General features: G+C 43.8%; 2 protein-coding genes across 4 annotated transcripts; one reads left to right on the top strand and one right to left on the bottom strand.

The window, feature by feature from the left end:
- Window positions 1-129: 129 nt before the first annotated feature.
- Window positions 130-19,607, top strand: LOC115117639 (C-Jun-amino-terminal kinase-interacting protein 4-like). 3 transcript variants are annotated; one of them, XM_065027841.1, is made up of 29 exons: window positions 130-287; window positions 1,315-1,486; window positions 1,571-1,689; window positions 1,846-2,040; window positions 2,225-2,345; window positions 6,807-6,877; window positions 7,053-7,120; window positions 7,283-7,352; window positions 7,446-7,621; window positions 7,886-8,130; window positions 8,478-8,535; window positions 8,747-8,899; window positions 9,019-9,058; window positions 9,176-9,303; window positions 9,428-9,481; window positions 9,761-9,895; window positions 10,302-10,437; window positions 14,516-14,602; window positions 14,708-14,755; window positions 15,307-15,448; window positions 15,656-15,698; window positions 15,805-15,885; window positions 16,027-16,094; window positions 17,117-17,265; window positions 17,357-17,528; window positions 17,692-17,805; window positions 17,911-18,009; window positions 19,162-19,266; window positions 19,342-19,607. In XM_065027841.1, exons 3-29 carry the CDS (start codon window positions 1,591-1,593, stop codon window positions 19,449-19,451), a joined length of 2,967 nt encoding a protein of 988 aa, XP_064883913.1. In that variant the 5' UTR covers window positions 130-287; window positions 1,315-1,486; window positions 1,571-1,590; the 3' UTR covers window positions 19,452-19,607. The 3 variants fall into 3 exon arrangements, with proteins under 3 accessions (XP_064883913.1, XP_029501983.2, XP_064883912.1); XM_029646123.2 differs by having other exon boundaries at window positions 1,315-1,689; XM_065027840.1 differs by lacking the exon at window positions 130-287 and adding an exon at window positions 393-595 and having other exon boundaries at window positions 1,315-1,689.
- An 896-nt stretch (window positions 19,608-20,503) lies between these two features.
- On the bottom strand, window positions 20,504-22,483 carry LOC115117640 (transmembrane protein 238-like). Its single transcript, XM_029646125.2, has 2 exons — window positions 22,365-22,483; window positions 20,504-21,860 (listed from the first exon to the last, which is right to left on the bottom strand). Exon 2 carries the CDS (start codon window positions 21,848-21,850, stop codon window positions 21,524-21,526), a length of 327 nt encoding a protein of 108 aa, XP_029501985.1. The 5' UTR covers window positions 21,851-21,860; window positions 22,365-22,483; the 3' UTR covers window positions 20,504-21,523.
- Window positions 22,484-22,892: the final 409 nt, after the last annotated feature.

Here is a 22,892-nt window from a genome sequence, read left to right as displayed (position 1 = left end):
TCTCCTCGTCACGTGTCATTGTTCAAATTATAAACTTTTTTTCCCTCTCTTGAGAACAAGACCAGCCCATGTCCCGCCTCTTGTACACGACTGTTGAACACTGTAGACAGTCTTATCACTCTGATAGGCCAGAACTGGAATTCGATCAAATGAGTCGCAATTAAACTACACCCCTTTCTTTAAACTCGTTTTTAGGAGTAATTAATATATTCTCCAACGTGAACTACTCGAATATGACCTGTTTCAACAAATGATATACAAGTTTTGGGAACTAAAGAGACTCAAAGGTGAGTTAACATATAAAAAGACAGAGTGAACGTTTTAGTGCAGTTCCCCCGAACTACATTAGGCTGAATAGTTGGCCAAATGAAATGAAAGTGATCTCGTAAGATCTATAAGTCATCATGTTATTGTACTTCAGACCGGCTAGATCGAGTTGGTGTTTATTGCTTAGGCTGCATCGTCGATTATTCTTTGGACGTCCGTGTGTTGCTGTCATTCAATATCTCGTGTGTGTGTGTGTGTGTGTGTGTGTGTGTACTTTTGTAGTACATACCGTACCCAGCAACACAAACTACCAATTCAGCAACAGGTGGTAAGTGTTTGTACAGTCTGAATCGTTTTGGAGGACAGATTGCATAATAATCTGACAGTTACTTTAGAATAACAACACAACAATAACAAGAAAGAAACCCCATCAATGATCTACATATCCAGGGACAAGGCTTGCCAGACATTGGTCTCGGTTACTTGGGATCCACTGCCTGTAGGTGTGAGGCCTAGACCAGGGTAGTGGGTACTGTCATGTGTTTTCATCTCCAGTTAGGAGCCTGGTGGTGGCAGGAGGAGGGATCTGTGAGGAGGACAGGTGTGCCTGCTAGGGCAAGTCAGGTTGGGAAACACCCTAAGTCGCTGTGTGTGAATTAAAAGGAGTATGCTTACTAACCGTGCATGGGGTCATTTTGCTTAGTAATACTAATGTTAAGTCATTCTGATTCTGCATACTGCCAAGTCACTTGTATAACGGCACAACCTGTTATTGGAGAGAGCAACAGACATGTAGAAGTGGACAAGACTCATAGTGTGAATAAAGTAACTAATTCGATACACACTGTATCACTTCTATGTCTAGAGTTCACATTCTGTCCCTCACAGTGAGACACAGGAAACTAAGAGAAAGGGAAACAGATGATGGTGGTTTGATTGTTGTAAAGGGGTTTTTACTTTGAAAAATATTCATGTAGTATGTACCTGCAAGCCTATATTTCCACTGACATTGTATAAATGATTATGCACTTTTTCTCTCTCTTTCAGAATGGGCACCAACCCCCCCCCTCCCCCCAGACATCAGCTTCAACTAGAGCAGAGGCATTAAGAAGAATAGGGGGGTCATTTACTGTAGAAATGGAGGAAGGGCCGTGTACAGTAGAGAGATGGATGAAATGAGAGTAGACATGAGTGTGAGAGGTCTAGATCAACTAGTTGGGTAGGTATTTATATATGAGGAAGAAGTGTATTGACAGACACACAGTTCATATACTCATATCAGCTGAGACCCATTCACTTATAGACAGAGAGAGACAGAGCGGGATGGAGTGTGGAGAGAGTATCGTGTGTGGGTCTGGGGAGCTGGATCTGGACCCTGACATTGTGAGTGAAGAGGCCGGGAAACTGTACTCAGAACTACAGGTAAACACACATCACATCCACCACTCAACTGCTTTCTGTCCTATCGCCCCTTTCCTGCTTCTCTTTCTCCTAGCTGGCTTTTAATTCCTCTGTCTCTTTTCCATCACCACCCACACTCATCTGATGCTACCCCCCATCCCTCTTTCCCTGCTACAGACAGTGATAGAGACCCATGGCGTAGGGGTTGTGGAGTCCCTGGTTCCCATCCTAGTATGGGTCCTGGAGGGTCTGGCCAGCTGCAGAGCCCAGCTCAGAGAGAGGGAGGAGGAGGCCGAGAGAGAGAAAGGAGAGAGAGATGAGCTGTTGGAGAGATACCAGAGTGAGAAACTACTGAGGAGAGAGAGCCAGGAGGTGAGAGGGGATGGAAGTGTTTGTTTTTTTGTAAAAAAAAAAAAAAAGCTAATGTTATATGGAGTCAGGGTTTGGGGTCAATTCCTTTTCAACTCAGTAATTTCAGGATGTTGATTAAAATGCATAAATAAAATGTTTCATATAGCTTCATTCATTTTGATACATGTTTGTTTTTTGCCTTTAGCGGTATCTGGAGTTGGATGACCAGATTGAGCAGGAGCGGAGGACGATGAGGGGAAGAGAGAAGGAGAGAGAGAGGAGGGAAAAAGAACTGGAGAAAAAGGCCAGAGAGCAGGCTGACCAATGTGAGTGTCTGACTGGGTCACCTCTTACTGGAAGAATACTTTTCCTTTAACTAGTTGGACACAAAGAATTTACTTCAGACGCCCGACAAGGCCCTCATCCCCGTCATTCGCTTGAGAAAGAGATGGAGATATCGGGGACGTAGGTCTGGGTGTCTTGTAAGGATCCGACTGCGAGTGGGTAATCTGTCCTTACCATTGGTCCTGTTAGCCAACGTACAATCATTTGATAATAAAATAGACAAACTATGGGCATGTATATCCTACCGACGGGACATTAAAAACTGTAATACCTTATGTTTCACCGTGTCACAACGACATGATTAACATACAGCTGGTGGGTTTTACACTTTTTCGGCAGGATAGAACAGCTGCCTCTGGTAAGACAAGGGGTGACGGTCTGTGTATATTTGTAAACAACAGCTGGTGCATGAATCTAAGGAATTCTTGAGGTTTTGCTCACCTGAGGTAGAGTATCTCATGATAAGCTGTAGACCACACAATTTACCAAGATAGTTTATCTATATTCTTCATAGCTGTCTATTTACCACCACAAACCGATGCTGGCACAAGGACCGCACTCAATGAGCTGTGTACGGCCATAAGCAAACGGGAAAATGCTTAGCCAGAGGTGGCGCTCCTAGTGGCCGGGGACTTTAATGCAGGGAAAATTTAATCCATTTAACCTCATTTCTACCAGCATGTTAAATGTGCAACCAGAGGGAAAAAAACAAGTCCACACACAGAGCCACATACAAGGCTCTCCCTTGCCCTCCATTTGGCAAATCTGACCATAATTCTATCTTCCTGATTCCTGCTTACAAGCAAAAACTAAAGCAGGAAGCACCCGTGACTTGGTCAATAAAAACATGGTCAGATGAAGCAGATGCTAAGCTACGGGACTGTTTTGCTAGCACAGACTGGAATATGTTCCGGAATTCCTCCGAATGCATTGAGTACACCACATCAGTCACTAGCTTCATCAATAAGTGCATCGACGACATCGTCCCCCCAGTGACTGTATGTACTTACCCCAACCAGAAGCCATGGATTATAGACAACAGCCGCACTGAGCTAATGGGTAGAGCTGCCGCTTTCAAGGAGCAGGACTTTAACCTGGAAGCTTATAAGAAATCCTGCTATGCTCTCCGACGAACCATCAAACAGGTAAAGCGTCAATACAGGACTAAAATTGAATCGTACTACACCGGCTCCGACGCTCGTCGGATGTGGCAGGGCTTGCAAACTATTACAGACTATAAAGGGAAGCACAGCCGCGAGCTTCCCAAGTGACACAAGCCTACCAGACGAGCTAAATTACTTCTATGCTTGCTTCGAGGCAAGTAACACTGAAACATGCATGACAGCATCAGCTGTTCCAGGCGACTGTGTGATCACGCTCTCCGTAGCCGATGTGAGTAAGACCTTTAAACAAGTCAACATTCAGACGGATTACCAGGATGTGTACTCCGAGCATCCGCTGACCAACTGGCAAGTGTCTTCACTGACATTTTCAACCTGTCTGAGTCTGTAATACCAACATGTTTCAATCAGACCACCATAGTCCCTGTGCCCAAGAACACTAAGGTAACCTGCCTAAATGACTACCGACAAAAGCACTCACGTCTGTAGCAATGAAGTGCTTTGAAAGGCTGGTCATGGCTCACATCAACACCATTATCCCAGATAACACCTACGTGAGAATGCTATTCATTGACTACAGCTCAGTGTTCAACACCATAGTGCCCTCAAAGCTCATCACTAAGCTTAGGACCCTGGGACTAAAAGCCTTCCTCTGCAACTGGATCCTGCACTTTCTGACGGGCCGCCCCCAGGTGGTAAGGATAGGTAACAACACATCCGCCATGCTGATCCTCAACACGGGGGGCCCTCAGGGATGTGTGCTCAGTCCCCTCCTGTACTCCCTGTTCACTCATGACTGCATGGCCAGGCACGACTCCAAAACCATCAGTAAGTTTGCCGATGACACAGCAGTGGTAGGCCTGATCACCGACAGCGATGAGACAGCCTTTAGGGAGGAGGTCAGAGACTTGGCCGTGTGGTGCCAGGACAACACCCTCTCCCTCAACGTGATCAAGACAAAGGAGATGATTGTGTACTACAGGAAAAGGAGGACCGAGCACGCCCCCATTGTCCTCGATGGGGCTGTAGTGGCGTGGGTTGAGAGCTTCAAGTTACTTGGTGTCCACATCACCAACAAACTGTCATGGTCCAAACACACCAAGACAGACGTGAAGAGGGCACGACAAAGTCTATTTCCCCCCAAAGGAGACTGAAAAGATTTGACATGGATCCTCAGATCCTCAAAAAGTTCTACAGCTGCACCATCGAGAGCATCAAGACTTGTTGCATCACTGCCTGGTATGGCAACTGCTCGGCCTCTGACAGCAAGGCACTACAGAGGGTAATGCGTACGGCCCAGTACATCATTGCGGCCAAGGAACCTGCCATCCAGGACCTCTACCAGGCGGTGTCAAAGGAAGGCCCTAAAAGTTGTCAAAGACTCCAACCACTCTAGTCAAACTGTTCTCTCTGCTACTGCACGGCAAGCAGTACCAGAGCGCCAAGTCTAGGTCCAAAAGGCTTCTTAACAGCTTCTACCCCTAAGCCATAAGATTTCTGAACAGCTAATCAAATGGCTACCCAGACTATTTTCATTGCCCCCTCCCCTGTACGCTGTTGCTACTCTCTGTTAATTGTCTATGTATAGTCACTTTAACTCTACCAACATGTACATATTACCTCAATTACCTCGACTAACCTGTGCCCCCGCACATTGACTCTGTAAGGGCTTGTAAGTAAGCATTTTACTGTAAGGTCTACTACGCCTGTTGTATTTGGTGCATGTGACAAATACATTTGACTTGGATTAAAAAAAGTGAGGTAAACAATCAGAAATGAACAGTAAACATAACACTCACAAAAGAATAAAGATATTTCAAATGTTCTGTAATGACGATGTACAGTCATGGCCAAAAGTTTTGAGAATGGCGCAAATATTAATTTTCACAAAGTCTGCTGCCTCAGTTTGTATGATAGCAATTTGCATATACTTCAGAATGTTATGAAGAGTGATCAGATGAATTGCAATTAATAGCAAAGTCCCTCTTTGCCATGCAAATGAACTGAATCCCCAAAAAAACATTTCCACTGCATTTCTGCAGATGGCTTCAGGGCGCCCAAGAAAGTCCAGCAAGCGCCAGGACCGTCTCCTAAAGTTGATTCAGCTGCGGGATCAGGGCACCACCAGTACAGGGCTTGCTCAGGAATGGCAGCAGGCAGGTGTGAGTGCATCTGCACGCACAGTGAGGCGAAGACTTTTGAAGGATGGCCTGGTGTCAAGAAGGGCAGCAAAGAAGCCACTTCTCTCCAGGAAAAACATCAGGGACAGATGGATATTCTGCAAAAGGTACAGGGATTGGACTGTTGAGGACTGGGATAAAATCCATTTTCTCTGATGAATCTCCTTTCTGATTGTTTGGGGCACCCGGAAAAAAGCTTGTCCGGAGAAGACAAGGTGAGCGCTACCATCAGTCCTGTGTCATGCCAACAGTAAAGCATCCTGAGACTATTCATGTGTGGGGTTGCTTCTCAGCCAAGGGAGTGGGCTCACTCACAATTTTGCCTAAGAACACAGCCATGAATAAAGAATGGTACCAACACATCCTCCGAGAGCCACTTCTCCCAACCAACCAGGAACAGTTTGGTGACGAACAATGCCTTTTCCAGCATGATGGAGCACCTTGCCATTATGAAAAAGTGATAACTAAGTGGCTCGGAGAACAAAACATCAATATTTTTGGTCCATGGCCAGGAAACTCCCCAGACCTTAATCCCATTGAGAACTTGTGGTCAATCCTCAAGAGGTGGGTGGACAAACAAAAACCCACAAATTCTGACAAACTCCAAGCATTGATTATGCAAGAATGGGCTACCATCAGTCAGGATGTGGCCCAGAAGTTAATTGACAACATGTCAGGGCGGATTGCAGTGGTCTTGAAAAAGAAGGCTCAACACTGCAAATATTGACTCTTTGCATCAACTTCATGTAATTGTCAATAAAAGCCTTTGACACTTATGAAATGCTTGTAATTATACTTCAATATTCCATAGTAACATCTGACAAAAATATCTAAAGACACTGAAGCAGCAAACTTTGTGGAAATTTATATTTGTGTCTTTCTCAAAACTTTTGGCCACAACTGTACAGTGTTGTAACAATCTCTATTTCTCTCTATTTTGATGCCTTACCCTCTTCATGTCCGTGTAGATTATTTTATATTATTTGATTCACTTCCTTCATTCACGTCCTTTTTGTTCCAAACTGAGGATGTTTGGTAAGACCATGGCAAGTAGGCTACGGCAGAATCTGACTGGCACCCTTTGTCATTGAGACGTACTGTATGTGATGCTAATTGCTACTGTGTGTTGTTTCTGTGACAGTGGTGGCCTTGGAGGAGCAGAGGGCTGGACTGGGCAGAGAGTTGAACACACTGAAGCACACTCACAACAAGGTCAGACGACAGCATGTTTAGACTGATGAGGCTGTTTGGGACTCAACCTCTGTGTACTCTTCTATCAGCTTCTGTCCGTCATTGGAAATGCATTTTATTATTCCCCTGTCCCTCCTGTTGTCCTTCTTTTTCTCTCTCCATCTTCTCATTTTCTCTCTCTCTCGCTGTCTCTCAGTTGGTGCTCAGTTATAAGGATCTGCTGGAAAGGAAAAGGGATCTAGAGAGAGAGGGATCTCCACTAAGGTTAGCCACCACTCAATTCAGTTAATGACTACAACTACATGGAACGGTATTCAGTCTTTCCATTCTAAAGAGATAGATATCTCTCTCACTGTGGTTGATTCATTTGATGGTTTCTGATTTTCACTGCATTATGATGTCACAATGAGCCCTGTCTGTCTTTAGTAACCATGTGCGCCCCAAGAATTCACAATCTACCCAGGGCCAGTCAGAATCCTGTGTTAGCGGGCAGGAGGTACGTTCTCTAGATTTGATAACCTCTGTACTGTCTTGTAGCAGTAGTATTTTTCTATGGAAGTTGTCCTTACTGACTCCTCCCCTTTTCAAGCTAACTGATCGAAGGCCAGAAACACCTCCTGATTCTGTCCTGTTGGAAGAACCGGTAACCAAGGACGATAGGGTGATTGACATTGTCGTAAAGCCAGACATAGATGCGTCCTTCATCAATGACATCATAAGCTCCACCCCTGAGCTGGCGAAGTTTCATGGCCTTATGAATACCAGGTATGTCCTGTATGTGTGCACTTACAGTGCAAGATGAACTGGACTGACTTTATTGCATTACCATGAAAGCTTTTCTTTTACACATTCATAACAATAAACCAACTCAGCCACAACTAGTTAACTGTAAATCAGACTACTTCCCTTCACAGGTCTGTCATGGTTCAGAAAGGCTTTTGATGGGACATCTCCCCAACACACACTTTACTGTTGGACAAACTGACACCTACTGCCCCCAACCTTTTCTCTGTTACCCATGTTCCCTAGCACCCCGGTCCGAGCAGACGTCAAAGAGCCAATCAGAGACGAGACCAAGACCAGCATGGAGGAAGAAATGAAGGAGGTGGAGGAGAAAGAGGAAGGAGGAGCAAAGCAGGAGAAGGAAGGAGAGGTGGAGGAAAATATGGATAGTCTGGAATGGGAGCTGAGGAACACGGAGTCTGTATTCTCAGAGCTGTCAGAGCTGAGTCAGGAATACGTAGAGAGTGTGGACCAGGGGGCCAGTGTCAGAGGTACGGCCATTAGGCAAGGGCACACCTACACCCCCTGTTTGCAGTGAAACACTGCACTGGTTATTCACATAAGATGAAACGTATGGCCTTTGTTCTCTTAACACATACAACCTTTATTTTACAGCCAGAGGAAGGCTAGGGGGAAAGAGCTGAGGCCGATGGAGGGGGTATCTTAGGCAGTGCTGGGCAGTAGGCATTAGTTAGACTGGACTAACTGAAGTGTCAATGTCATGAGAACTGGCATGGGCAATTAAAAGTTAGTTGTTCTGTAAAGGGTTGACTTAGGGTTACGGTATGGGTTAATGCTATTTGTGGTGAGAACGGTTTGTTTTTTCTTGTCTGTGCAGGCAGCACCGACCAGTTTGAGGAGATTCTTTCTCAGTATGAGGAACTGAAACACACCCAGTAAGTCTCCGCGTTTATCCCACCGTTATTATTACCCTACTATGTCTAGTCCTGTGTGACTAACTCTGTGTAGGGGGCTTACCATTCACTATGCCTCTGTTTCATTTAGATACGTTGACAGAGTGCACATTGGGCCTGAAGTAAAACTGGGCACAATGGGTCCTTTGTTTACTGTATTTTCTCTCACTCTTACATTATCTACCTCTCCCAGTGAGTTAGTGAATGCGGCCCGGAAAGCACTGATCTCTCGTGTGGAGGAGCTGACCAATGAGAGGTCAGCTCTTAAAGTGGAGATGACTTCCTGCCAGGAGACTGTCACCCGATTGGCGGGAAGAATGAAGGAGATGGAGGAGGAAACTAAGAGGTACACAACTCTAGTGTCAGGTCATTAATGGTTGGCAGAATGAGACAACAAAGGTATACAAACAATATTTGTTCATGTGGTGTGATTCATTGATTGTGTGTGTTTCTGCTCTTCTGTAGACTTCGGAAAGAACTGGAAGCAAATCAATCAGATGATGATGTAAGAGGGCTTTCTTTGTGTTGTCTCTTTATATTCTGCTAATAGATGTGTTGTAACCTTTTTCTGTTTCTCTAATGGACTTGTACTCTAACTAGAATGTTAATCTGTTACCCATAGTCCTCTCTGCCCATATCGCTGCGTCGGTTCTCTCGTTCGGAGATGTCCCGTGTTGTCATGGAGAAGAACCAGTATAAGGAGCGTTTGTTTGAGCTGCAGGAGGCTGTGAGACGCAGTCAGACCATTCGGTAACCACACCTGCCTGTCTCCCCCATAGAAGTAGACTGACAGGAGGTTTCATAGTCCTGTAGAAAAGGGAGATGGGAATAACTCATTTCTCTCAGTCTCACATCAGTCATCCCTTCTTTTCAGGGTCACCCAAGAAGAGAGGATCACAGAGAGAGAGAGGACTAGTGTATGGAGAAGGTGAGAGCGAGGGAGTGAAGAATCAGGAAGGAAAAGACGACTGTTTTTAATTTGGCAATTATTGCAGTGACCACAGAGGTCCACAGATGCTGTTTAAACCTTGAGCTGCTAACAGGCACACAACAACACCTATTTACCTTTGGCTACACAGTCTCTAGCCCAAGCACATGACCAGAGTGCCTATGGGAAAGTAATACTTATTGTATTCCTGTGAGGTCGGCAGGGTTTCTGGTCCATTGCAGTCAAATGAACCATTAACTGTCTCTCTGTCCATTCAAGATTCAACCGTTTGTTTGGCCTGAACAAGAACCCCTTGGTTCCGTCCGCTGCTCTAGCGCTGGCCCTGCCGACGTCCCTCACTCACTCACCAATGGGGTCTCCACGGAAACTGGCTGTCAGTACAACTCAGACAGAGTATGTTGACTTTATTTTATTTAACCTTTCTTTCTTTAACTAGGCAAGTCAGTTAAGAACACATTTGTATTTACAATGACGGCCTAGTGGGTTAACTGCCTTGTTCAAGGGCAGAACGACAGATTCTTACCTTGTCAGCTCGGGGATTTGATCCACCAACCTTTCGGTTACTGGCCCTAGGCTCTAACCACTAGGCTACCTGCTGCCCCATGATAATGGGATTACATGTCTATGGCGCTTTTTCCAACTGCTCAAAGTGCTTTACATTGTAAGGTTTGAAGTGAACTCACCTCTACTACCATAGGTTACATTAGTAACTATCATAAAGCAGTACATCTTTTTAAACCACTCTCTCACCCACTGCCCCCTCTTCCCCTCTGTTCATCCTCTTCCCGCTTCCTCCCAGTGGTGCCTCCCCTGCTGCAGCCCTGTCTCCGCGGGTCAGGAGGAGGGAGCTGTACAGAGACATCCGCTCCCATGTCTGGGGAACCCTGGGAAAACGCCAGGTTCATGGCTGGAGCATGCCGCGGTCACACACACAGGTAAACACGCATACATACAGTTGAAGTCGGAAGTTTACAAACACTTAGGTTGGAGTCATTAAAACTTGTTTCTCAACCACTCCACATATTTCTTGTTAACAAACTATAGTTTTGGCAAGATGGTTAGGACATCTACTTTGCATGACACAAGTAATTATTCCAACAATTGTTTACAGACAGATTATTTCACTTATAATTCACTGCATCACAATTCCAGTGGGTCAGAAGTTTACATACACTAAGTTGACTGTGCCTTTAAACAGCTTGTAAAATTTCAGAAAATGATGTCATGGCTTTAGAAGCTTCTGAAGCTTCTGGCTAATTGACAACATTTGAGTCAAATGGAGGTGTACCTGCGGATGTATTTCAAGGACTACCTTCAAACTCAGTGCCTCTTTGCTTGACATCATGGGAAAATCAAAAGAAATCAGCCAAGACCAACAATTGTAGACCTCCACAAGTCTGGTTCATCCTTGGGAGCAATTTCCAAACGCCTGAAGGTACCACGTTCATCTGTACAAACAATAGTACGCAAGTATAAACACCATGGGACCATGAAGCCGTCATCATGATCAGGAAGGAGATGCGTTCTGTCTCCTAGAGATGAATGTACTTTGGTGTGAAAAGTGCAAATCAATCCCAGAACAACAGCAAAGGACCGTGTGAAGATGCTGGAGGAAACCGGTACAAAAGTATCTATATCCACAGTAAAAATGAGTCCTATATCGACATAACCTGAAAGGTCGCTCAGCAAGGAAGAAGCCACTGCTCCAAAACCGCCATAAAAAAGCCAGACTACGGTTTGCAACTGCACATGGGGACAACGATTGTACTTGTTGGAGAAATTTCCTCTGGTCTGATGTAACAAAAATAGAACTGTTTGGCCATAATGACCACCGTTATGTTTGGAGGAAAAAGGGGGAGGATTGCAAGCCGAAAAATACCATCCCAACCGTGAAGCACGGGGGTGGCAGCATCATGTTGTGGGGGTGCTTTGCTAAAAGAGGGAATGGTGCACATCACAAAATAGATGGCAACATGAGGTAGGAAAATGATGTGGATATATTGAAGCAACTTCTCAAGACATCAGTCAGGAAGTTCAAGCTTGGTCGCAAATGGGTCTTCCAAATGGACAATGTCCCCAAGCATACTTCCAAAGTTGTGGCAAAATGGAGGACAACAAAGTCAAGGTATTGGAGTAGCCATGACAAAGCCCTGACCTCACTCCCATGGAAAATTTGTGGGCAGAACTGAAAAAGCGTGTGCGAGCAAGGAGGCCTACAAACCTGACTCGGTTACACCAGCTTTGTCAGGAGTAATGGGCCAAAATCCACCCAATTTATTTGGGAAAGCTTGTGGAAGGCTACCCGAAACGCTTGACCCAAGTTAAACAATTGAAAGGCAATGCTACCAAATACTAATTGAGTGTATGTAAACTTCTGACCCACTGGGAATGTGATGAAAGAAATAAAAGCTGAAATAAACAATTCTCTATACTATTATTCTGACATTTCACATTCTTAAAACAAAGTGATCCTAACTGACCTAAAACAGGGCATTTTTACTAGGATTAAATGTCAGGAATTTTGAAAAACTGAGTTTAAATGTATTTGGCTAAGGTGTATGTAAACTTCCGACTTCAACTGTACAGTGCCTTCAGAAACTATTCACACCCCTTGACTTTTCCACGTTTTGTTGATTTACAAAGTGGGATTAAATAGATTTAACTCTCATTTTTTGACAACAATCTACAAACAATAATCTGTAATGTCAAAGTGGGAGAAATTATAATATTTGTAAAACATTTATGGAAAATAAAACACATCTCTCTTGATTATGTAAGTATTCAACCCCTGAGTCACCTTGGGCAGCGATTTATAGCGAGATTATAAATAGTATTTTTGGCTAAATCTCTAAGAAGCGTTGCACACCTGGATTGTACACTGTTTGCCCATTTATTATTATTTTAAAAATTATTCAAGCTCTGTCATGTTGGTTGTTGGTCATTGCTAGACAGACATTTAAAAAATTTGGCATCTTCAAGTTTATTTAAGTCAAAACTGAATGTTCCTGAGTGGCCTAGTTAGAATTTCGTCTTGGTAAGCAACTCCAGTGTATATTTGGGCTTGTGTTTTAGGTTATTGTCTTGCTGAAAGGTGAATTTGTCTCCCAGTGTCTGTTGGAAATCAGACTGAGCCAGGTTTTCCTCTAGGATTTTGCCTGTGCTTAGCTCTATTACAAACATTTTTATCCTAAAAAACTCCGTAGTCCTTGCAGATGACAAGCATACCCATAACATGATGCAGCCACCACCATGCTTGAAAATATGAAGTGTTACTCAGTTATGTGTTGTTTTGGATTTGCCCCAAAACATAACGCTTCGTATTCAGAACAAAATATGAATTTCTTTGCCACATGTTTTCCAGTATTACTTTAGTGCCTTATAGCAAACAGGATGCATGTTTTGGACTATTTTTATTCTGTACAGGCTTCCTAATTCCTCTCTGTCATTTAGGTTAGTATTGTGGAGTAACTACAATGTTGTTAATCCATCTTCAGTTTTCTCCTATCACAGCCAGTAAATGTTTAAAATCACCATTGGCCTCGTGGTGAAATCCTTGAGCGGTTTCCTTCTCCTGCAACTGGGTTAGGAAGGACGCCTGTATCTTTGTAGTGACTGAGTGTATTGATACACCATCCAAAGTGTAATTATTAACTTCTCCAGGTTCAGAGAGGTGCTCAATGTCTGCTTTTTTGCCCTTCTTTGCGAGGCATTGGAAAAAATCCCTGGTCTTTGTGGTTGAATCGGTGCTTGAAATTCACTACTCTACTGAGGGACCTTCCAGATAACTGTATGTGTGGGGTACAGAGATGGAGTGGTCATTCAAAACAGATTTTGGCTACTGTCAGGATTTTGGCCCAGTCCTCCATACAGACCTTCTCCAGATCCTTCAGGTTTCGGGGCTGTCGCCACTCCTTAGTTGCCCTGGCTGTATGTTTCGGCTCGTTGTCATGCTGGAAGACCCAGCCACGACCCATCTTCAATGCTCTAACTGAGGGAAGGAGGTTGTTGGCCAAGATCTCGCGATACATGGCCCCATCCATCCTCCCCTCAATACGGCGCAGTCGTCCTGTCCCCGTCCTGTCCCCTGCAGAAAAGCATCCTTCAGGTCATTGACCAGGTCCTGCCGTGTAGTTCTGGGCTGATCCCTCACCTTCCTCATGATCATTGATGCCCCACGAGGTGAGATCTTGCATGGAGCCCCAGACCAAGGGTGATTGACCGTCATCTTGAACTTCATCCATTTTCTAATAATTGCGCAGTTGTTGCCTTCTCACCAAGCTGCTTGCCTATTGTTCTGTAGCCCATCCCAGCCTTGTGCAGGTCTACAATTTTATCCCTGATGTCCTTACATAGCTCTCTGGTCTTGGCCATTGTGGCGAGGTTGGAGTCTGTTTGATTGAGTGTGTGGACAAGTGTCTTTTATACAGGTAACGAGTTCAAACAGGTGCAGTTAATACAGGTAATGAGTGGAGAATAGGGGGGCTTCTTAAAGAAACATGAACAGATCTGTGAGAGACGGAATTCTTATTGGTTGGTAGGTGATCAAATACTTATGTCATGCAATAAAATGCAAATTAATTACTTAAAAATCATACAATGTGATTTTCTGGATTTTTGTTTTAGATTCCGTCTCTCACAGTTGAGGTATACCTATGATAAAAATTACAGACCTCTACATGCTTTGTAAGTAGGAAAACCTGCAAAATCGGCAGTGTATCAAATACTTGTTCTCTTCACTGTATATACTCAAGACATTTCAGCTTTTCATTTTTATTTATTTGCATAATTCCACTGTGACATGGGGTATTATGTGTAGATCAGTAACACACAATCTCAATTGAATCCATTTTAAATTCAGGCAGTAACACAACAAAATGTGGAAAAAGTCAAGGGGTGTGAATACTTTCTGAAGGCACTGTAGGTAAACACAATATTTACTTCAGAGGTGAAAATACTAAAGTAGACTCAAACCTTAATCTGGTACATACAGTAGATTGTGTGGGATTATTGCAGGATTCCTCAGAGCCGACCCCTGAGCCCAAAGATGTGCCTGTCCTAGTTCAGCTCAGACTGATGGACCAGAGAGATTCTACAGCCAAGGTAGGACATACTATTCAGAAACATGTCTACAGTCAGTGCTATGGTTTTTAACCCAGACAGTCTTTTCCCAGAAGACAGTCCATAATTTGTGTTTTCTCTCTGTAGCTAAACTGTGCTGTTGCTGTCACACCTGAGATCTCAGGCGAGACAACGGTAAGGTGGTCATTACCGTCAAATTACTAGTTCTAGTCACAGTAACTACCATTTGCAGTACCATCTAACCACAATTTTCAGACCATGTCATGCCAATGGTTTCCTCAATGCCAAATCGACCAAATAGCTCTTACTGGCACTTCTTGTAGATCTGGGAGGTTTGATAGGTAGAATCAATATGGTAGTAGCTCCATGTCCATTGACAGGCTAGATGGAACCATGTTGTTTAGCATACTGTTTACACCCATCCAAACCGTTTAGGTCTACACACAAACACCTAGTGGGTAGGGGTTAGGGCAGTGTTTCCCCAGCTCGGTCCTGGGGACTCCAAGGGGTTTTGGTTTTTGCCCTAGCACCACACAGCTGATTCAAATGATCAACTCATCACTAAGCTTTGATTATATGAATCCGCTGTGCAGTGATAGGGCAAAAACCAAAACGTGCACCCCTTGGAATCTCCAGGACCGAGTTTGGGAAACACTGGGCTAGGGGTTGATCTGTCATTTTTCAGTAGTAGGCATCACTCCTCTCTCTTCCATCCACTCTGTCAGTGTGCTGTGTGGGTGGTCTCTGGTCCCGCCTCCAGTAGTGATGTCACAGTGATCAACCCTGCACGGTCCAATACGGTGCTGGATCAGTTCAGCCTCCCGCCCACCTCGCCCGCCCTATGCATCTGTGCTGTGCCCCCTACTGGTCAGTGCTATCTATTACTCTCCCGGTAAAAGGTACCCTTAGGCACAGATCTAGGATCAGCTTACCAATTTTAGATTTCTGTAGACTTGTTAACCATAGCCGCCATCATTTCCAAATCATCACTCAAATAGTTATTTCCATGAACAATGCTTTAAACACTGGCAATGCTATCAGCTTACCGTCTCTGTTCTGTTTCTGTGTCATCAGGTGAGACCTCAGGAACTGTGTGGATTGGAACTCAGGAAGGAAGGTGAGGTGTGGAGATCAGAACCATGCTGTTCCATGATAATGTTAAACAATTGACAGTTGCTCATTCTCCCTCTCTCCTCTCTTTTTCTTTTTTCCTCCATTCCCAGTGTATTGGTCCACTCCGCGTCCACAGCTAGGAGGCGCTGTCTGCAGTCTATCTCTCTGTCTGAGGGTGTGCACTCTCTCACGTGAGTACTCCTGTACCCAGTCCGATATAGACCACGAGCCCCTACAGTTGGACACTTGGATGACTCGATCTGAAAGGATAATTGTGTACCAGTTTGAATATTGCTTTTATTTATATTTACTTTCAACTCTAAACCTTTCAGGTATTCACATGGTCAAGTCATTGCTGGATTAGCCAATGGGACGCTTGCATTCTTCTCGCACAACCCAGGTAATTCCCCCTCTCAGGTTACTGTCAGGATCAGGTCAGGTTACTGTCAGGATCAGGTCAGGTTACTGTCAGGATCAGGTCAGGCTACTGTCAGGATCAGGTCAGGCTACTGTCAGGATCAGGTCAGGCTACTGTCAGGATCAGGTCAGGATCAGGTCAGGCTACTGTCAGGATCAGGTCAGGCTACTCTCAGGCTACGGTCAGGATCAGGTCAGGTTACTGTCAGGATCCGGTCAGGCTACTGTCAGGATCAGGTCAGGCTACTGTCAGGATCAGGTCAGGATCCGGTCAGGCTACTGTCAGGATCCGGTCAGGCTACTGTCAGGATCCGGTCAGGCTACTGTCAGGATCAGGTCAGGCTACTGTCAGGATCCGGTCAGGCTACTGTCAGGATCCGGTCAGGCTACTGTCAGGATCCGGTCTGGCTACTGTCAGGATCAGGTCTGGCTACTGTCAGGATCAGATCAGGCTATGGTCAGGATCAGGTCAGGCTACTGTCAGGTCAGGCTCCTGTCAGGATCAGGTCAGGCTCCTGTCAGGATCAGGTCAGGCTACTGTCAGGATCAGGTCAGGCTACTGTCAGGATCAGGTCAGGCTCCTGTCAGGATCAGGTCAGGCTACTGTCAGGATCATATCAGGCTATGGTCAGGATCAGGTCAGGTTCCTGTCAGGATCAGGTCAGGCTACTGTCAGGATCATATCAGTGCGTATGAAGGAAAGGAGGGAAGAAGTGGTACCATTTAAGTTTGAGATACGATGGTTCTTGCTAGAAGGGATACAGTTTGTCAGAATGGACTTTTTGTAACAGGTTAGGAGAACTTACGGGTTAAGAGAATTAGCATAGCCGGTTAGGATAATTAGGTTAAGTTTAAGAAAAGGGTTAGGGTTAGCTAAAATGCAAAAAAATATATATATATATATTTTGACGTCAATTTGACAAACTTCATACCATCTATCCATGACCAGATACAACCTGTGATTGTAAAAGACTAATGATGACTAATCATCACTATATTTGACAGGTGGGTGGAATCTCCAATCACATGAGGTTTTGCCTCTGGGATCAACTCCACTGCAGCCCATTCGCTGTTGCCTAGCGAAGGGGGCGGGCTTATGGGTAGGATACTGGAATCGGGTTCATGTGGTCAATGTCGAGAATAGAAAAGTGGAGGTAAGAGTTTGACGAACCTGAAAATATTGTGTGTGTGAATTCAGAATGGTTTGTACTTTGTATTATTTTGTCTATTTCCCACCTCTTTCAGCAAACTTTAACCGTCTCGGAGCGCAGTGAGCAGCAGGTGCGTTTCCTGTGTGCGGCAGGAAGTGGTGTGTGGACGTCCTGCCGGCTCGACCCTACACTCAGGCTTTTTGATTGGTCCACTGGCCGTCCCCTGCAGGATGTGGATCTGACCCCTCTGGTCACCAAAACACTGGGTAGGAGCATGAACAGGATTCTCAGTTCATGAATCTGTTAATGTTTTATATTGCTGATGTGAGCATGTAATGGCCCACATATAAGTTAATGTATAACTTTGAATGAATTTTCTTCAATTTTGCTTAATAAGTTCCTGACTGTTTGGCTCTCTGTCTCCTCCAGGCCCTGCCTTCTTGTCTCTCTCTCCGCTCCAGATCTCGTCCCTCACCTTCATCTCTGGACGGCTGTGGGTGGGAACAGGAAGTGGCGCCATCTTCTCCATCCCTGTGTCTCTCAGTGAGTGCTGACCACTGAGACCCAGGGGTCAACAACAGAATGACCTGAGAGATAATGCCCTTACACTGGTCACATCTCAATTGTCTTCTTCTCTGCGTTCCATAGGTTCAGAGTCTGCCTCTATACCATACTGCTTTTTGGCGGCAGCACAACTGTGTTACCATGGACACCGCCAGGCTGTCAAGTTCATCATTGCTGCACCTGGTGAAAATCTCTTATCGTTGTTCATTCATTCACTGTTGTGTAACAATGCAGTTATTCTACAGCGGGGCTATTCAACTGGCGGCCCACGGCCCATATCCGGCCCATTTATTAATTTACCCTGGCCCTTTGATCAATTCTAAACATTAATCAAAGATCTGCAACAAAAACAACTAAAAAATCTGACGTTCAGTATGAAAATGACAAGCACTATGGTGGTTGTCTATAGTGTAGTTTCTAGTGGTTTTTGTGGTTTCTAGCGCCTATGTGGCATGTTGATCATGTTTTCTTTATATTAATTTGTCTCTAGTGTTTGAACGGTTTAAGCTACAACATATTATGACCCCATTCCTGAAAGCTAAGATTCTCAGGAACACTACGTGCCTTCTGTTTCCCTCTCTGATGCTCACATGAACTTGTTAGAAGGGAGTGGGACAAATAAATGCACCTAATGACTGTGAGATATTAATTCAAAGCTTCCGTCCCTCAGACTGGAATTTGGCATCACCTGATTTTACATATCTTTGTGTTCTTTATTAAGATGCTTAGTTTTCAGATTTTAAAATAACCTAATTACATTTAAGAAGCTTTTAATAGTTAAAATAATGAGCAAGTGTTGTGACTTCCTTTTCAATGATGAGCGTTTTTGGGCTGCACCTCAACTCACGTTGGTTGAGCGCCCTCCACTTCTTTCCTAATTACTTTTAGCAACATTTCATTTGAAGAAAAGTGCTTTATTGGTCATGTATGTTGCTTTTTTTATACAGTTCCTCCGAACATTAATTGCATGTGGAAAATGTCCATCCCCCTTGCAATTAACCTTTTTACATCTGTCCCCAGTAGGAATATAGTTGAATAGCCCTGTTCTACAGTATTAAATGCTATGCAGTTATTGCATAGTTATTAAAAATTATTATATTGTGATACTATGTAGTTATTACATAGTTATTAGACAGTATTATATTGTGCTACTATGCAGTTATTGCATAGTTATCCAGTAGTATTATATTGTGATACTATGCAGTTATTGCATAGTTATTCGGTAGTATTATATTGTGCTACTATGCAGTTATTGCATAGTTATTCGGTAGTATTATATTGTGATACTATGCAGTTATTACATGGTTATTAGTATTCTATATCTGTGTTCCCCAGGCTGTGTGACCAGCTCCTCTACAATAGGAGGCGGTGCTGTAACTCTAGTCTCTACCTCTCAACTCATTCTCAGTGGAGGAGAGGGCTACATCAACTTCCGTATCGGTGAGTTGAGGACATCACGTGATTGTCATTAGAGTGGTTGTCTGACTGACTCTGTCTCCCTCTTACCTTTTCCAGGGGACGACGCGAATGACGGCGCACCCGAAGCTGCTCCACTGCGATCAGACCGCAGTCACATGATCATCTGGCAGAGCCCCACCCCCTCCCTGCCCAGCTCCGCCCTTTGACCACACCCACATCCAGTCTAGAATTAGTCAGAGATGTCATACAAGAGACCAGGAAGTACAAATGGGAGCCATGTTTTAATGGACTTCATTCACTAGGAGTTCCATTTGGATTTTTGTTCTAGAATCTTGGGATTAAATTAAGACATCACAGCTTAATCCTTCTTGTCTCACTCTGTTATTCAGTTGCTACCCTCATCCCCTTGACTAAACCTTTCACCTGGTTAAGCCAGTCTCCTCTGTGTGCCTTAATATGATTTGACAATCGTTGCTGTGAGATTGGTCATTGTACAATGTTTTGTGTTTTTTTGTGAAACATTTCCTCATTATGGTAATCATATATGGGCGGCAGGTAGCCTAGCTGCGTTGGGCCAGTAACCCAAAGATCGCTGGTTCGAAAACCCGAGCCGACTAGGTCAAAAATCGGTCTGTGCACATGATGAGCAAGGCACTTAACCCTATTTTCTCCTGTAAATCACTCTGGATAAGAGCGTCTGCTAAATGACTCAAATGTAAATATCATCATCACTGTATTTTACAGTAAGAGTCTTGACTTTAGGTTATCAGTTAGTCAGTATTTTACAGTAAGAGTCTCTTACTTTTGGTTGGTTAGTTAAGAATGGTTAGGGTTTGTTTTTACCACAAAACATGCACACTCAGATTCATATCATCATTCCATGATGTTTGATCAAACTCGTTTACATTGATACTGAGATGTAGCTGCTGGGTTCCTAGTAACTATTGTTGCATAAGACCCTGGCCTTCAGTTCCCATGCTGGGTAAATCTACAGCGTAATTGCACTTTATTATCATCTCTCTCTCTCTCTCTCTGTGTGTGTGTGTCAAATCTTTTGAAATTATTGGCTAACCTCTTGAAGATTGTAGAAAAATAAACTGCTAGTATTTCTCCCAGAGAAATGATCTTATGTCTGCTCGTCATGACCTTGTGAAACACATATGATTTTCATATGACTTCTTTATGAAGTTTTCATTTGCAGAGCGATAAGGGAGTGAAAGTCTCAAAAGATACTTAAAGTATTTTATGCAGTATTTGAAAGAGTGTTTGTGTGTGACTCATGTCTGAAAATGTTCATCATAACTGGACTCTATGCAAGATAATCTATGAAAAATAAACTTTTGTAAATAATTTCATAAAAGATCTGTTTTCAAGTCAATATAATGTAATACTTTACACCCCGAATCTTCACAAATGCCCTATGGTAGGTTCTTTTATAGTTTTAATACAATAGTTTTAATACAATTTAATAATTTAATACAAAAACCCTATTACGATTCAAAGAAAACCACAACACATGAATTATTATGAATATAAAGACCAATTCTGTACAGATTCAAGCCTAAACAAACCAACCAAGTGAACTATGAATAGCCTCCATGCTTGATCGTTTAAAATCCTATTCAGACAGTGTACAATTCTGTTATCTACCGGAGGTGTTTCGGCAAAGGTCAAGTCACAAGAAAATGCAATGACTGACTGTTTTTCCATCTTGTAATTGACACTAGTGGACTATCAGTATGTAAGTCTCTTCCACTGTGGAGGCGGTGGAACTTGGGTTAAAGGATGAGGGAGTTCCATAAAAAAATATATTCTTAAAAACGGAATCTTATTCCTGTCCTGGGTGAAATGGGTTGGCGTTGATTACGGGCATCCTCCCCGTCAGCTCCAAAAAGAAAGGTGACATGGGTTAATCGTGTGGAGTAATGAATAGGATTCTGCGTTTACACATACCAAAAATCATTTTTATCAAAAGCAATCATTATCTGCCTTTCTATTGAAAACTAGTTTGAAAATGTTGACATATGCTGCCTTGATGACAACATGACCGAGCGGCGCAGATTACTGTTTGGTTTGAGAAGGGTGCTCCTCCCAACCCCTCTTTTGTCTGTTCACATCACGGGCCATAGCCTGGTTCATTTAATAGCACTCCCTCAATGCCAACAATACTGCTCCCAGACCCCCAGGCAGTTTCACTGTCAGGGGCCGATAGTCTAATGGAGACACTGAGGATCCTCCCCTACAACCACGCCCTTCTCCTACGCCTGACCATGAAGCATCATGAGGGGCTGCTGTGGCTCCTGGGGAGTCGTATCCTGCGGCTGAGGGAGCGGGCCAGCCGGTCCATGGCACCCATGGTTCCCCCTAGCTCCTTCCTGGAGGTCAGGCCCTCAAGGTTCCCGCTGTACCACATGACCCATCCTCCCAGGGACATGAGCATCAGTAGAGCCCCAGAGTACACCAACAGGTCTCCAAAGTCCTGCCCCTTAATCTCTAATGGGGCGAAAACCCCCACCAGAAGAGCAGAGACACCTAGCAGGTCCATCAATATGGCAAACGCCAGGGCCAGCTTACAGTGGGACAGACCATCATAGTGCTGCGCCATGGTCACTCACCTGGGGGACAGAGAGGTGGAGGAGGTGAGGTGTGTGGCACATTGACAGACATAAATCTTGTACATTGACATTGCTCAGAGAATCACAATAGAGTCACCTCTGGCAATGATATGGGGTTCACTCTAGGCCTACTGGTCGAGTGGGAGGATATTGTATGAACATAAACATGACACCATGGCGTGTATGTTCTGTAGCTATTAAAGTAAAGCTATGTATGAAATAATGTAACCATGGTCAAATAACTACAGTATGTTATTTAAATATTTACTGTGTCTGTGTATTTAGGCCTACACTTTAAAAAAATGTTTTAATAAAATGTATATATATATTTATATAACATTGTAGGTTCCTACAATACTCTTCAACGTATCTTTATTCATAGGAAAAACAGGTGCCACACCTGAGCGCTATGATACTCCCAGCACAACCAAGTCACTTTTGTGTTTCGATGCCCGTTAAAAAAACGGATTTAAACACAGAAAAACATAACAGATTAATACTCACCTCATCACAAGTGCAAATGCGTTTTGATTAGTATCTTTTCAATATTTATCTCTTAAAAATGTAAGTAGAAACCACTCAAACTGTATCCTTCCGGTTCTTCACTGGCAGGTAAAAACAGTGACTCATGAGTGAATAATGTTACCTGACACCTCTCCACTCCCCCCTCACCTGAGCTTTTCTGCACTGACGAATATCATTGGTCCAGTGTCCTTTGGTCAGAGCGGCACTAAACGAAAGCAAGAAAAACATGTCAAACAATATTTTACTTTTCAATTCTTTTCACCCTGACATTTATTTTGGAATATGATTTCTAATGTATATGCTAAACAACAATATAAATGCAACATGCACAAATGTCCACTAGCAGTTCTGCCCCTGTGACAACAATTTTGGACCCCCTTGTGGCCCTCCTAAATGTGGAGTATGAAATAATTTTTACATAACTAATTTTTGCAATCGTTATTTTTCTACATCCGTTATTAGACAACATGGCAACGCGGAACACTAATTTAACCCACACATTTTCTA

Source organism: Oncorhynchus nerka, linkage group LG14 (genome assembly GCF_034236695.1).
Source record: "Oncorhynchus nerka isolate Pitt River linkage group LG14, Oner_Uvic_2.0, whole genome shotgun sequence".
Classification (NCBI taxonomy): Eukaryota; Metazoa; Chordata; class Actinopteri; order Salmoniformes; family Salmonidae; genus Oncorhynchus; species Oncorhynchus nerka.
The sequence above is the reverse complement of the archived record's forward strand: the minus strand, read 5'-3'. Positions and strand labels throughout refer to the sequence as shown.

Coding starts and splice junctions, on each gene's coding strand:
- LOC115117640 (XM_029646125.2), bottom strand. CDS start 21,850: ATGGCGCAGCACTATGATGGTCTGTCCCACTGTAAGCTGGCCCTGGCG.
- LOC115117639 (XM_029646123.2), top strand. CDS start 1,501: ATGAGGAAGAAGTGTATTGACAGACACACAGTTCATATACTCATATCA. Junction 9,896..10,301: donor GTCAGTACAACTCAGACAGA/GTATGTTGACTT, acceptor GCTTCCTCCCAG/TGGTGCCTCCCCTGCTGCAG. Junction 17,529..17,691: donor TCTGGTCACCAAAACACTGG/GTAGGAGCATGA, acceptor TGTCTCCTCCAG/GCCCTGCCTTCTTGTCTCTC.